Source organism: Buceros rhinoceros, unplaced genomic scaffold (genome assembly GCF_000710305.1).
Source record: "Buceros rhinoceros silvestris isolate BGI_N320 unplaced genomic scaffold, ASM71030v1 scaffold3439, whole genome shotgun sequence".
Classification (NCBI taxonomy): domain Eukaryota; kingdom Metazoa; phylum Chordata; class Aves; order Bucerotiformes; family Bucerotidae; genus Buceros; species Buceros rhinoceros.
In genome coordinates this window covers 203693-214747 of record NW_010429632.1, presented here as the reverse complement: position 1 = coordinate 214747, position 11055 = coordinate 203693, and the positions used below count along the sequence as shown (strand labels likewise).

Sequence of the window (11055 nt, the reverse complement as noted above, 5' to 3'; positions counted from 1 at the left end):
GAAAGAGTGGAGTAGTCGTAGTCAAACTTATGATTTTGTCCATAAATCTGGCATTGTACTAACTGTAATTGCTTTTGTTTATGGTCAGACTTGAATACACTAGCTTTAAAAATTTACTAGATGAGATATTGCTTCATCCTAAATGGCACTAGAAAATAACCCTACACAGAAAATGAGCAGTGAATACGTGTTATGTGTTTCCAGAAATCTTCAAAATTGCTGAGAATCTTCCTTAATGCAAGAACATCAAGTTCAGTATTTGACTGGAATTGATCTGAATGGCTGATAATAGAAAGAAGGAAAAAGAATAGAAAGAAGGAAACCAGCCCAGTTTCACTGAGAGAATTAGAGGGGTGATTGGCCCACAGCTTGGGATGGCTGGGAATGGTTAGCACAGTGAGATGGATTTCGTGCTGTAACTGATCTGGCTGTTTAGGTTTTCTTTTTCCCTGTGTAATTTTGAGGCATAGAGTAATGTATCCGACATGGGGGAAGGGCTCTTTCTTGGACAATCAGATCTTTTGCCAGATGCTGGATTATGGAAATAGCTGATTACCCTGTTGGTAAAGATGTCAGGTACAGGCTTTTGAAACATAAATCCGCTTTTTAAAAAACAGCCTCAACTTAGGCAGAATTTGAGCCCTAAGAGCAGCAGCTCTGAGGATGGATACGAAGCGTAGGACACTTCTGTGGCCGCTGCTGTGAGCTTTCATAGCCTCATTTCTCCTTCTGCCTCAGCTATTGCGTTCTTCACAAGTGTATGGAGCTGATGCAAAATATTCTGATTATTCACCCAGAAAAGCTCTCCAGTCAGCCCTGCAAATCAGCTCCAAGGAACCGTAATGATTTTGATGAAATCTCCTTAAACTTTTAGATACACTTTAAAAAGAGTTCTTTTTATCTGAACAGAACCCATTGATTTTTAAAGTTACTTTGCATTTACGTATTATGTATCATACACAATGGAATTTATAAAGCGAAAATGAAATGCTTTTATTTCATTGATATTAAATGTTTCCATTAACATAAGAAAGGACTTTGTTGAAAAAAAAAATAAAAGACTCGCATACTAATTTTTGGAATGTGACCAAATTTTAAACTTTCGGAATTCACTGTGAATCTTCCATTCCGGCACTGTTCCACGCGTATACCAAAATGTATTTGCAGAACTGCAAAAAGATATAGTGACGGATTTAATGAAACAGGAGGTAATTTCATAGAAGGACAATTGTATTTGTGCACTGTATACACCTGTCTACAGGAACAGAATCTGTTTTCTGGCAGCAAGATTCTGCTGCCCTTCTTCAACCCCGGTTTTCACAATGAGTATTCTATCCAGATGTCAGTCTCAGTTTTTCAGTGGAGAACTTTGAACTCCTACTAAGGGATTTACGTTATCATGAGGTACAGATAATAGAAGGAGAGGAACAAGGCTGTCATGGCTCTTCTAGAGTATCTCTTTTAAGTCGTTACTTACCATGCAGCGTAGTCTGACCTCTGAAGTTGAAATGTTTACGGTATTAACATGTAACTTCCCCGCAAGAGCCCATTTTTTTCAACTTTTACAAAGAGAAACTTAGTTTAAAAATATACAAGTTACTTAGTTAGATTTAAATGTTAACCGAATCTCCCTGTTAAGTTGGAATGGGGAATAAGCTGTAGAAATTGAGATGGAAGTGGAGCTTTCGAAGGGAATGCTGAAAGTGGGATACTGTCTCCTAACACCACGTTTCAGCCTTTGTAAAAAGCTAAGTGTCTGCTAGCCTTCCAGTCACTCTCTGCCAATCCTGCTGAGAGATGCATTTAATAACGGACATACATCTTCCTTCCCTGGCACCTGCCTTAGGTGGGGCTGGAAAGCCCTCGGGAGGCATTTGCTTGCTGCCTAAATGTCTTACTAGAGCTGTACAAGCCTGTTCCCACCCGGACACTGTGGGCTGGCTGTTTTCTTAATGTTCTGTGTGTGTTCCATTCCTGGTGTTCAGAACAAATTCCAAATACCATATTTTTCAGAAAGTAGAAGTCACTGCTTTCCACCTTTGCTTACAGCATCAGCTCAGGTGCGTTAAAACGGCTCAGAAGAGCACAGGTGTAACACCCTATCGCTGAAGGTTGGCTTGTGGTAGTTTCAAATCATTTGCAGTTCATTTTGTTCTTTTGTTCTGGCTTTTTCAAGAAGTAGGAAATAATCCTGATGTGATTGGGGAAGCCATTCAGAAATATCTGCACTGTTGACCTTAAACATAGGATGAAAACAGTACCAAGTGTCTACGAGTGCAGTTAGGCATCGTAAACCTGTAGCCAATTACTTTAGTGCTGCTGGGCACACTTTTCAAAAGTGACTTAGAGGTGACATTCTCAAGAGTGATTTGGGCCCTTTGATGTAACTCTTCAGAAGTCTTGTTGTAGATTCCTGAGTAACTTCGCAGGTAAAAGTTTTCCATGTCATCCTTATTAGTAGCCAATAGCTCCATGATGGTTTTTTTCTCCTCTCTCTTCCTCAGCTCCCTTTTTTAGATACTGGATACTTCTTTTACCACAATGGCATTGCCAAGGCCAGGAGAAGACGCAGTCTTCAACACAAGCTTCATCTGGAAAAGGATTCCAGGGTAAGTGTTTCATCGATACGTGCACCTACCATGTTTTCTTTGTGACACAGATTATATTCTATGAGATCAGGGTGATGATCAAATTGGTGGTTATGGCTGCGTTTTCTTTCCCCCATGATTGTTTCAAGCTTGGTAATGGCTGTGTGCACATCTCCCAAACAACTACAATTTCAACACTACAAATACTCTTGCATTCTCTGAGGTGTATCCTCTCTCCAGTAAGGTTCAGTGGTGTCATAGTCTCCAGGACATCTCAGTACACTCTCGCTGTGCTGTGGGGAGGGGCCATCTAGGGTACAGCCCGCATTTGTCCCCTCGGACCATCCTGCTAGTCCGTGGGTCATCCAGCCCAGAATACCTTGTGGTGTGACTGGTGGCATTTTCTCTGCGGTCACACTGGGACAGTTTCTCAGGGAGTGGTGTACACAGCAGATGCTAAGAGAGCATATGTTGTCAAACTTCATTATTTCTTTAGAGCTCTTGTTTGCAGTCTGCAGATGGTGTGCTTGATTTTCAGAAGCATAAACCCCTCAGAGAGGTGAGAAAGGTCCCTTTTGCAGAATGCTGTGAGCTGGTACTAGCAAATTCTTTTTTCTTTTCTTCAGAGTCCTCACACAGTAAAATACTGAGCTGGAGTGGAGCCAGGTAGCACAAAACATGTATTTACTGCCCAAAGAAAGTAGAGAAGCTTGAGGAATGATATCATGACAGCAAATAGATTATTTTTTAATCCTTCAGTAGGATTTAAGCTCTCTGTGCTGTAGCGAAAAGGGGGAGGGAGGAGAACAATTTTATTCCAGAGAGAGTTTTATTGCCAGGTATTACACGGTATTGGAACACCAGTGAAAAAGTGAGTAGGAAGAAAAAGAAAAATAACTTAAATAGGATTGTAATTGTTGTTGTGACACCAGAGCAAGCAAGGTCAAATGAATTCCCATCAGAATCGTTGTGCAGGTGCCTCTGTACTGGACATAAATACTTCTGTAAGTCTCTAAAAATTTTACAAATATCTATAATATTTGTATGAAGCCACCAATTCTCATTGCAGCCTGGTAGTACAAGGCTGAGCACTCTAGTACGAAGTCAAGACTGGCTCTTGCATTGATTCGACTTCTAGACTAAGTGTCTGCAGTGCTATTAAGCAGCTTAAATGAATTTACCTTCTCATTCAGAGATGTTCTCTTTTGCAGTCATCTGATATTGCAGTCTCTAGGCTTTTAGGTGGCCTCTGTCACATGCAATGAACTCTTGTTTTTGCTGATAATCTCCACTTCGTCCTGGTGCAACATACCAATGGCTTGGCTCTCGTTGGCTCCTTCCTTTAATCTCAGGGAATAAAGCCATGTGTTTAAATAACTATCTCCCATGTGAGGAAAAGCACAATCCTGGGTGTGTCCTGACCCCATGGGTTAGGGACGGAAGCAACATTTCATTTTCACGTGTAACATGACATTTTCTCCTACCTACTCTGTCCTGTTGGATAGTCCTTGAGCTCTTACAAGAGCATGTAGATCGGTTGCTTTGTGTAATACAGTTTGAGAGCAATTAAAATAATTACCCTTATTTGCCTTCTTTCTTTCACATGTGGAGTTTGGAGGAATCATTAAAATTCCTGTCACATGTGCTTATAAGTGGAAACATGAGTTGTGTTGACAGTCCTTAATTTCAAACTCCAAAAATAATTTCTAAGTTTAATGGCAGCTTTCTAGACCATTTCCATTCAATTTTACTTAGCAACAAATGTCAGCACTGTCATGGTTAATATGTTAACGCATGAAATCAAGAATAAAATGTTCCTGTTGTCAGGCTGTCGAGGAAGCAAACTTCCACCACAGGGCCTTACAAATCTCTCAGGAACCATTACGGTAAGTGCTGTAGTTGCTTAGCCCTACCCAAATGTTGTGAGAAAGTGGGCTGCAGTTACTCTGTATACTTTTCACTTCTGAGGAGATTGCAATTCCTAGCTAATTTTAATTATTAGTTGAAAAAACAGCACAGATGTTCACTCAATTAATTACTGTTCTTTAATCAAGTAAGTCTCTTGAGGAACCGTGTCGGTTTTTCAAGAGACTGGGGAGATAGATGGCAAAGCACTATGCAAACAGGTTGCTGCATCATTTTCATGCCTTGCATGTCTTTTAAAAAGCTCAAAAAAGCTTTGTTGTGTAAAATTTACTGTATGCTTTTACCAAAAATAATTTGGAGATACGTTAAACATACACAGTGGTCACATGCTAAACATCACTGCAGTCAAGGGGGTGGGAATGGAGTGTCATTAAGATGTCTTCCGAGAGATCGAGCGAGGACTGAATCTTTGTTCTGGTGAACAGCCTCAGATATGACGGATTTGACATGATTTAGTACATTAGTGTGGCTGCAGCCTGAAGCAGAGCTGGCAGCAGGAGAAGGCACAGGTAATAGTGTCGTATAGCGTGGTGAGCTACTGAACCATTCAAGAAAAAAGTGCAGGCGTGTGAAGCTCTTGCTGTCAGTACAGTCCTCTCAGGGGTCCTCACTGTCAGGATGGCAGATGCCATGGTGGATTGAACTGCTTCAAATGGAGACTGTTCTGTTATTTAAATTACATTCTCTGAGGTACAGAGAACCTTCCAGGTCTGCTCAGAAACAATTTTCTGTGACAGTTGCAGATTTCCATGATTTCCAGGTGCGCTTGTATTTTGTTGTTTTTGCTATATGTACCTTTGGCACCAAATAGATTGGGGAGGAGGTGTTAAAGCTGGAATTTTTAATGAGATAAGGCATAGCAGCAAGATACCCACCACTGGGTGTGAAATTGCATTTTCATCTGCCTTTATCTGTTAATTGCTTCAGCTGGAATTTCTCAGACTTTCTCAGGTCAGCCACTAGGCTTGGTTTGTCTTGGGAATCTTCACTTAAGCAGCAGCTCTACTTTGGCCTGGAGCTGCAGGCAGGGAGGCAGTCCTTTCTGTGACCCATGGGCACAGGCAGCTGGGACGATGAAACAGCAGGGGACAAGGGCCATGAGTGACATAGAGCCAATGAGGAGTCAGAGTAGAATGGAACTGGACATCAGTGTGAAGATGAGGAGAGAGTGGGACAGGCTGGACAAGAGCCCAGAGTCAGAAAAAAGGTTGAATAATTTGGGCGTGGAGCCAGCCCATGAGCTGAGGAGGATGTGGAGAAGGACAGGGATGGATTGGAGATACTGGAAACAAGGCGTCCACACTGACATCAAAGCACGGTGGCTCCCAAGTGCAGGTCACAACGCAACCTTAGAGCGAGGGAGTCCCAAGGGAGACTTGCTGGCGTGCGAGGGGAAATACAGCTTCTGCAAGAGCAAACTGTTTTTAATGATGGGGAACAGTGGTATGTTTCATCAACGTGACTGCTCTGCAAATGTAAATCAGAAATACAGAGATACTGTCTTGCGTGGTTGGTTTCCTGTCTCTAAGAGTGCAGTAGAGGCAGGATGGGAAGCGGTGACCTTTCCTGCTCCACCAAGGAGATTTGCTTAATTTTGATTTTCCAAATTGACTTAGATTCTGGCGTCCTATGGAGAGTTTCCATTGTAGCATTAATAAATGTTTTGAAAAGTGGCTACATAGGTGAAAGGAAAGCAGAAATGCACGGTCATTATGTTACCTTTCGGGGGGTACTTCTGTATTTTTGCTGTTGTTGGGTATTTTCCGTTAGTAAATAGTCTTGCACCGAAGGAGCAAGAGTTGAAACACAGTTTGTTCTCTCGAAGATTATTTGCTTTCTTTCAAGTTTTAGATAAAACCATTTTCCTCCCACGCAGTCTCTCCTGTCAGACAGCTGCCAAGATTAATCCCACTCAAGAAAGAGGCTTTAATATACAGAGAAGAGCTGGGTCCCGTTACTGGTATCTGTATGCAAGTGCATCTGTGTTGGGGGAATAAGTGCGGAGCGGGAAGGTGAAACAAAGATCTTCCACCGAGAGCGAGTTTGGCACTTAGATGATGACTTCTTTGGAAATAAACATCCCGGTGATGGCAGTTGTTATGTCGCAGAAGGAGGATAGAAAGGGAGACTTGGCTGATACCCATGCTGGTACAGGAGTCTGGGGAGGGCAGGTGTGGAGCTTTTTCAAGGCATAGTCTCTAGGTGTCCAGTACTCCCAAACTGCTTGTGTCATGGGACAAGAGAAGAAAAGGCAGCTGTGAATGGAGAGGATCTAAACTTTTAATTAAATAAATTAAAATCTGCCATATCCTTCCTTGCCTCAGATCACTCCCATATCCCCTTAACAAGACTGGCTTGTGATCGGATCATTGTGACCTGTGAAGGCAAAAGTGACCTGCGATGCCAGGCAGGGGATTGCCAAGTGTTGCCAGAGCTGCATATTTCATCCATGGTCACCTTTTACAGGAGGAGAGAGGGCTGGCAGCTCAGAAGGAGCACCACTGCTTAGTATCAGGAGCCCTTAGCATGGCATTGCACTGTAAGTCAACTTTCAGTGCCCTTCTGCCAGTATCAGTGACAGGCTTGAGAAGGGTTAGAGGTGGAGCCATTTGCCTCATGCCCTTAGATGCTAGCACAGATCTTTCCCTTTGCAAAAATTAAAATCTTCCTGATAAGATCAGGAGAATGCAGTTTTCCTCAGTTCTCCCCAGTTCTCCAGTGAGTGTAGAGAGCAGTGACCTGGGGAGGCGAGGGATAGGAGCCGATCTCGGTAATTGCTGTGGAGGTGTAAACCTGTTTCTTCATCCTTCTGGTACTGAAGAGAGACAATTCTGTTCCTACAATGTAGCAATAAGAGCAATTCACAGTTATTTTTATTAAAATGGCTATATTCGGCATCTTCATACTTGCTCCATGCCCCACATCTTAATTTCTCAGCTTCCGGACCAGTACTAGTGTTTTTCATTCCCTGATAGGCGTCTGATCAAAACTTGTAAGATATTCCAAAATGCTTTTTCCCTCTGAGAAGAAAGCTGGTTGACTCCCAAAAGCAAAGGGGCAGCAATACCAGAATCCATCCCGTAGGAAAGGGCCAGCACTTGACCTGTGCACGGCTGTAATCCTGCTGTTGACTCCCTTTGTAGCTAGAGGGATTAATTTCTATGCAGTTCACCACAGCAGTGATGCCAGATCTATACAAAATTTTCAACATAAGAACATTATATAAACATTAAATAAAGTGAATGTAATGCCCAAGACTTGCTACCCAGTCTCAAATCCTAGGGTGAGTCTTCAGCTCCCCCAACTAGTTCTCTCCCATGCAGGGAGGTGTGAATGTGTGTGCTGGGATAGAGAGGCAGGAGAAAATGGCAGGATAAAAAGCCCTTCACGTGTTCAACTCTTATGTAAATTCATGCTGCAGATGGTCGTGGTGACAGACTTCCCTGTGAAGCCTATTTAGAGGTTTGCCCTCAGATATGCTGGCATACTGGTAGGATTATGCACAGGTAAAATTTGGAGCTGCCATCAGTTTTATGAGAGTACAGGGCAGCATTACACGAGTATCAGTGTTATCCTTTTGGAAGGAAATGGAACATTAAGTAATAAAAGCTCTGCTTAAGTACCTGTAATAAATATTGAACAGCCAAGGAAAACTCATTAGAGGAAATGTCTTCTTTCCAATGCTGAAAAAACCCCAGCCACCCTCAAACCTATACACCATCAGCTGGAGCTGCATTGCCAGCTTGTTCAGCAAAGGAGAACTGAAGACATTTTTGTTGTCAGACATCCTGGCAAAACGAAGCATGATGTGCAGAAAAGAGGCAGTGACGTCCTCGACTGGATCTCTGGTTTATCTGTTTCTGGCGTAAGTTGTCTTATGCTTTAACCAGTGTATTGGAGGGCGGGGAGGTTCCAAGAGTCAGCTCCAGTTCACAGAGGGGGGCCTGTTCCTGTATGAGTAACTTTTCCAGGTCAGTGTCATCTCCAACGATATTTGCTTTGCTTTCCCATGCAGCTCAGGACCCTCTTCAAATACTTTGTGTTTCTAATTCATAGTGAAGCCGGTTGGCAAGGATTGTAAGAAAAATGCCAGTTTCCTTGAGGAAACTCTAGCCAGCTGTATGTATTAGATCATCTGGTAATTGATCTGATGTGTATATTCTTACCGAGAGAATTTAACATCTAATTGAAGCATTTTGCTTTTATGATTTTTAGACTGTTTACAGATTTTAGTGGATGGTTATTTAAATGTACAGGTTCATGAGTGGGGTTATCAGAGAAGATGAAAAGGAAGAAGCAGCAGAGATTACAGCACAGTGTTTAAAAATAAGTGAGATGCAGCTCATGGGAAGCTGGAATTGCACCTGTGCTTCACACGTGGAAGGAGAAAGGCTCATACAGGCAGTAGGACAGAGATAGTTCATCGTAGGAAAAACAGTACTTGTGTTGTATGATCTTTGTCATTCCAAACAAGAAATCAACAGGGCCACAAAGAGGAGACTGAGGTGTCTGGTGATTGGAGGAAAAAGTTTTTGCCCTACTTTGCCCCTCTTGTGCTTCCGACAGAAGAACAGGGCTACTGCTGTGCCTCTGGAGTGAGAGGACAGACTAGTCTTTAGGCCATGACATTGTGCTTGTGATAACGTCAAAAGCAAGAGGCTGGAAATGCAGCGAAGTAGCAAGTTCAGTTCATGACTCTACTGTACACAGAGCATGGCTGTTGTCACTGTGAATAATGATTGCTAAATTCCCTGTCGCTGCTTTTTGAAGGAGTCCTAGTTCTTGTTCTCCCTGGCCTTTGCAGATGTTATACCTGCCCAGCAAAAGCTGATGGAGATTAACTGCTCCCAGAAAGCCCTGCCCAGCTACTTTTTGCATAATTGACCAACAGTGACTCCAACCGTAAAGCACTTGGCTGCTCTTTATTTGAGATCTCACAATTATTGCATAGGAGTCAGTTTCTGTAATAAGAATAAAACAAACTCCCTTTCTGGAATAAGAAATAACGAGGCCTGGAGTCACTGAGATACTCAAGCTGTCACTTAGGTTGACACTTTAATCCCCTCCACTGCAGAGTATGTTAAGGATATGCTGAGGAAGTTCAGCTTCTAAGTTTGAATTTCTGGTATTACACGAGGCATTGCTGGCTCATATTTAGACTGTGTATGTATATTGTATTTGTGATGTGCAATACAGTCCTGTTGTAAACTATCACAGCACTATTGAGAACGGAATATTAAATATGTCAAACAATTTTCTACTGGAGTGAATGCAGTTATAGCCACCATGATGTAAAAGCTACGTTGAATTGATCTATTGTTTCTATTTGTAACTAGAAACACAGCTTCAGGGAGAAAAAAAACCAGTCCATCAACATCAGCTTCAAAGAATGCTGGAAATCTTTTATAGCTGTGTTATATGAAAAAGCACCATTAGCTGCACATAATAAAATAACAGACTATCAAAATGACATCAAACTCAGGCATGCACGTGTCTTTTATGAAATAGTGTAAAACTAATATTACGGCGCAAGCTAAAACTATTCCTGTTAGAAAAAAATGTAAATGAATGTGCTCAAGGTAATAGACTGATAAGAGAAGACAATGCTGTGCACATTCGCGTAGAATTTTCCAAAAATGAAAGTATTGACGCATTGCATCCCTGGTGCCGCCAGGGCTGTGGAGTCTGCATGGTCAGTGGGTTTAGAGGTTAGAGAGTGATCATGACTGGTTCCAGTGTGGCTGATTCTTCCCTGGGGCATCAGGATGGTTCTGGTGGCCTCTTGAAGTTGCTTCCAGTCATGTGTTATACCATTTTCATATTGCTGGACATGACCCTTGGGTAAGGTTGTGTAAGGCAAGAAAATAAGCTTTATCCCTCAGAAGTACTTGCAACCATACAGAAGTTGAGTAATTTTGCAAAAAACCTGATTGAGACAGCCGACCACATTCAGCCTCCACTCTGCTGCCTGTAAACTGCTGAACTGGCATTAGCTGAGTTTGTGCTTTATTGTTGATGTCTGTTCTCTCGACTGCAGCATCACTCCCATCTCCCTGTTTTTTCCTGTCTCCCTCTTGTTTCCTGCAGATGAATAGAGTCTCTGTTCTGTGGAGCAGGCCTTGCCTTTGATAGTCATCTGTGCAATTTCCAGCCTTGAACGTTCAGCGGGTTCTGTTTAGTATTATAATAGAAGCAGTGGCAGTGGTGAAAATACATGGGTCAGGGCTTTTTGTTAGTAGGATGTTGAGAAGAATGGGTGGTGTGAGCCAGTGACTTTGGATTAACATGGAGCCTAGTGTGCTGCACAAGTTTGCTTTTGTTTGGGACAAGCTGGGCTCGGCTTTGAATAAAAAATGCAGTGCTTTGATGCACTGAGCTGACAGTCGCTGAAGGCTGTGAATGTATTGGCTGTCACTGGATCCAGGAGTCAGTGACGTAGTGTTGGTGATAATCATGCCTTTCTTCCTTGGGAACCTCAAGTCAGCTGCAGCCTGTGTTGGTGAGATGAAGGAAAGCCTCCTCTGGGCTGTCATCGTACCAG

At 42.5% G+C, this 11055-nt stretch overlaps 1 protein-coding gene across 1 annotated transcript in view; it reads left to right on the top strand.

The window, feature by feature from the left end:
• Positions 1-2504: 2504 nt before the first annotated feature.
• Positions 2505-11055, top strand: part of PCSK2 (proprotein convertase subtilisin/kexin type 2) — a gene marked incomplete at its 5' end in the record, with an annotated part of 82928 nt that continues 74377 nt past the window's right edge. The window contains one exon of the mRNA XM_010142693.1: positions 2505-2609. Coding sequence (XP_010140995.1) covers positions 2505-2609 — 105 coding nt within the window. The remainder of the gene's footprint in view (positions 2610-11055) is intronic.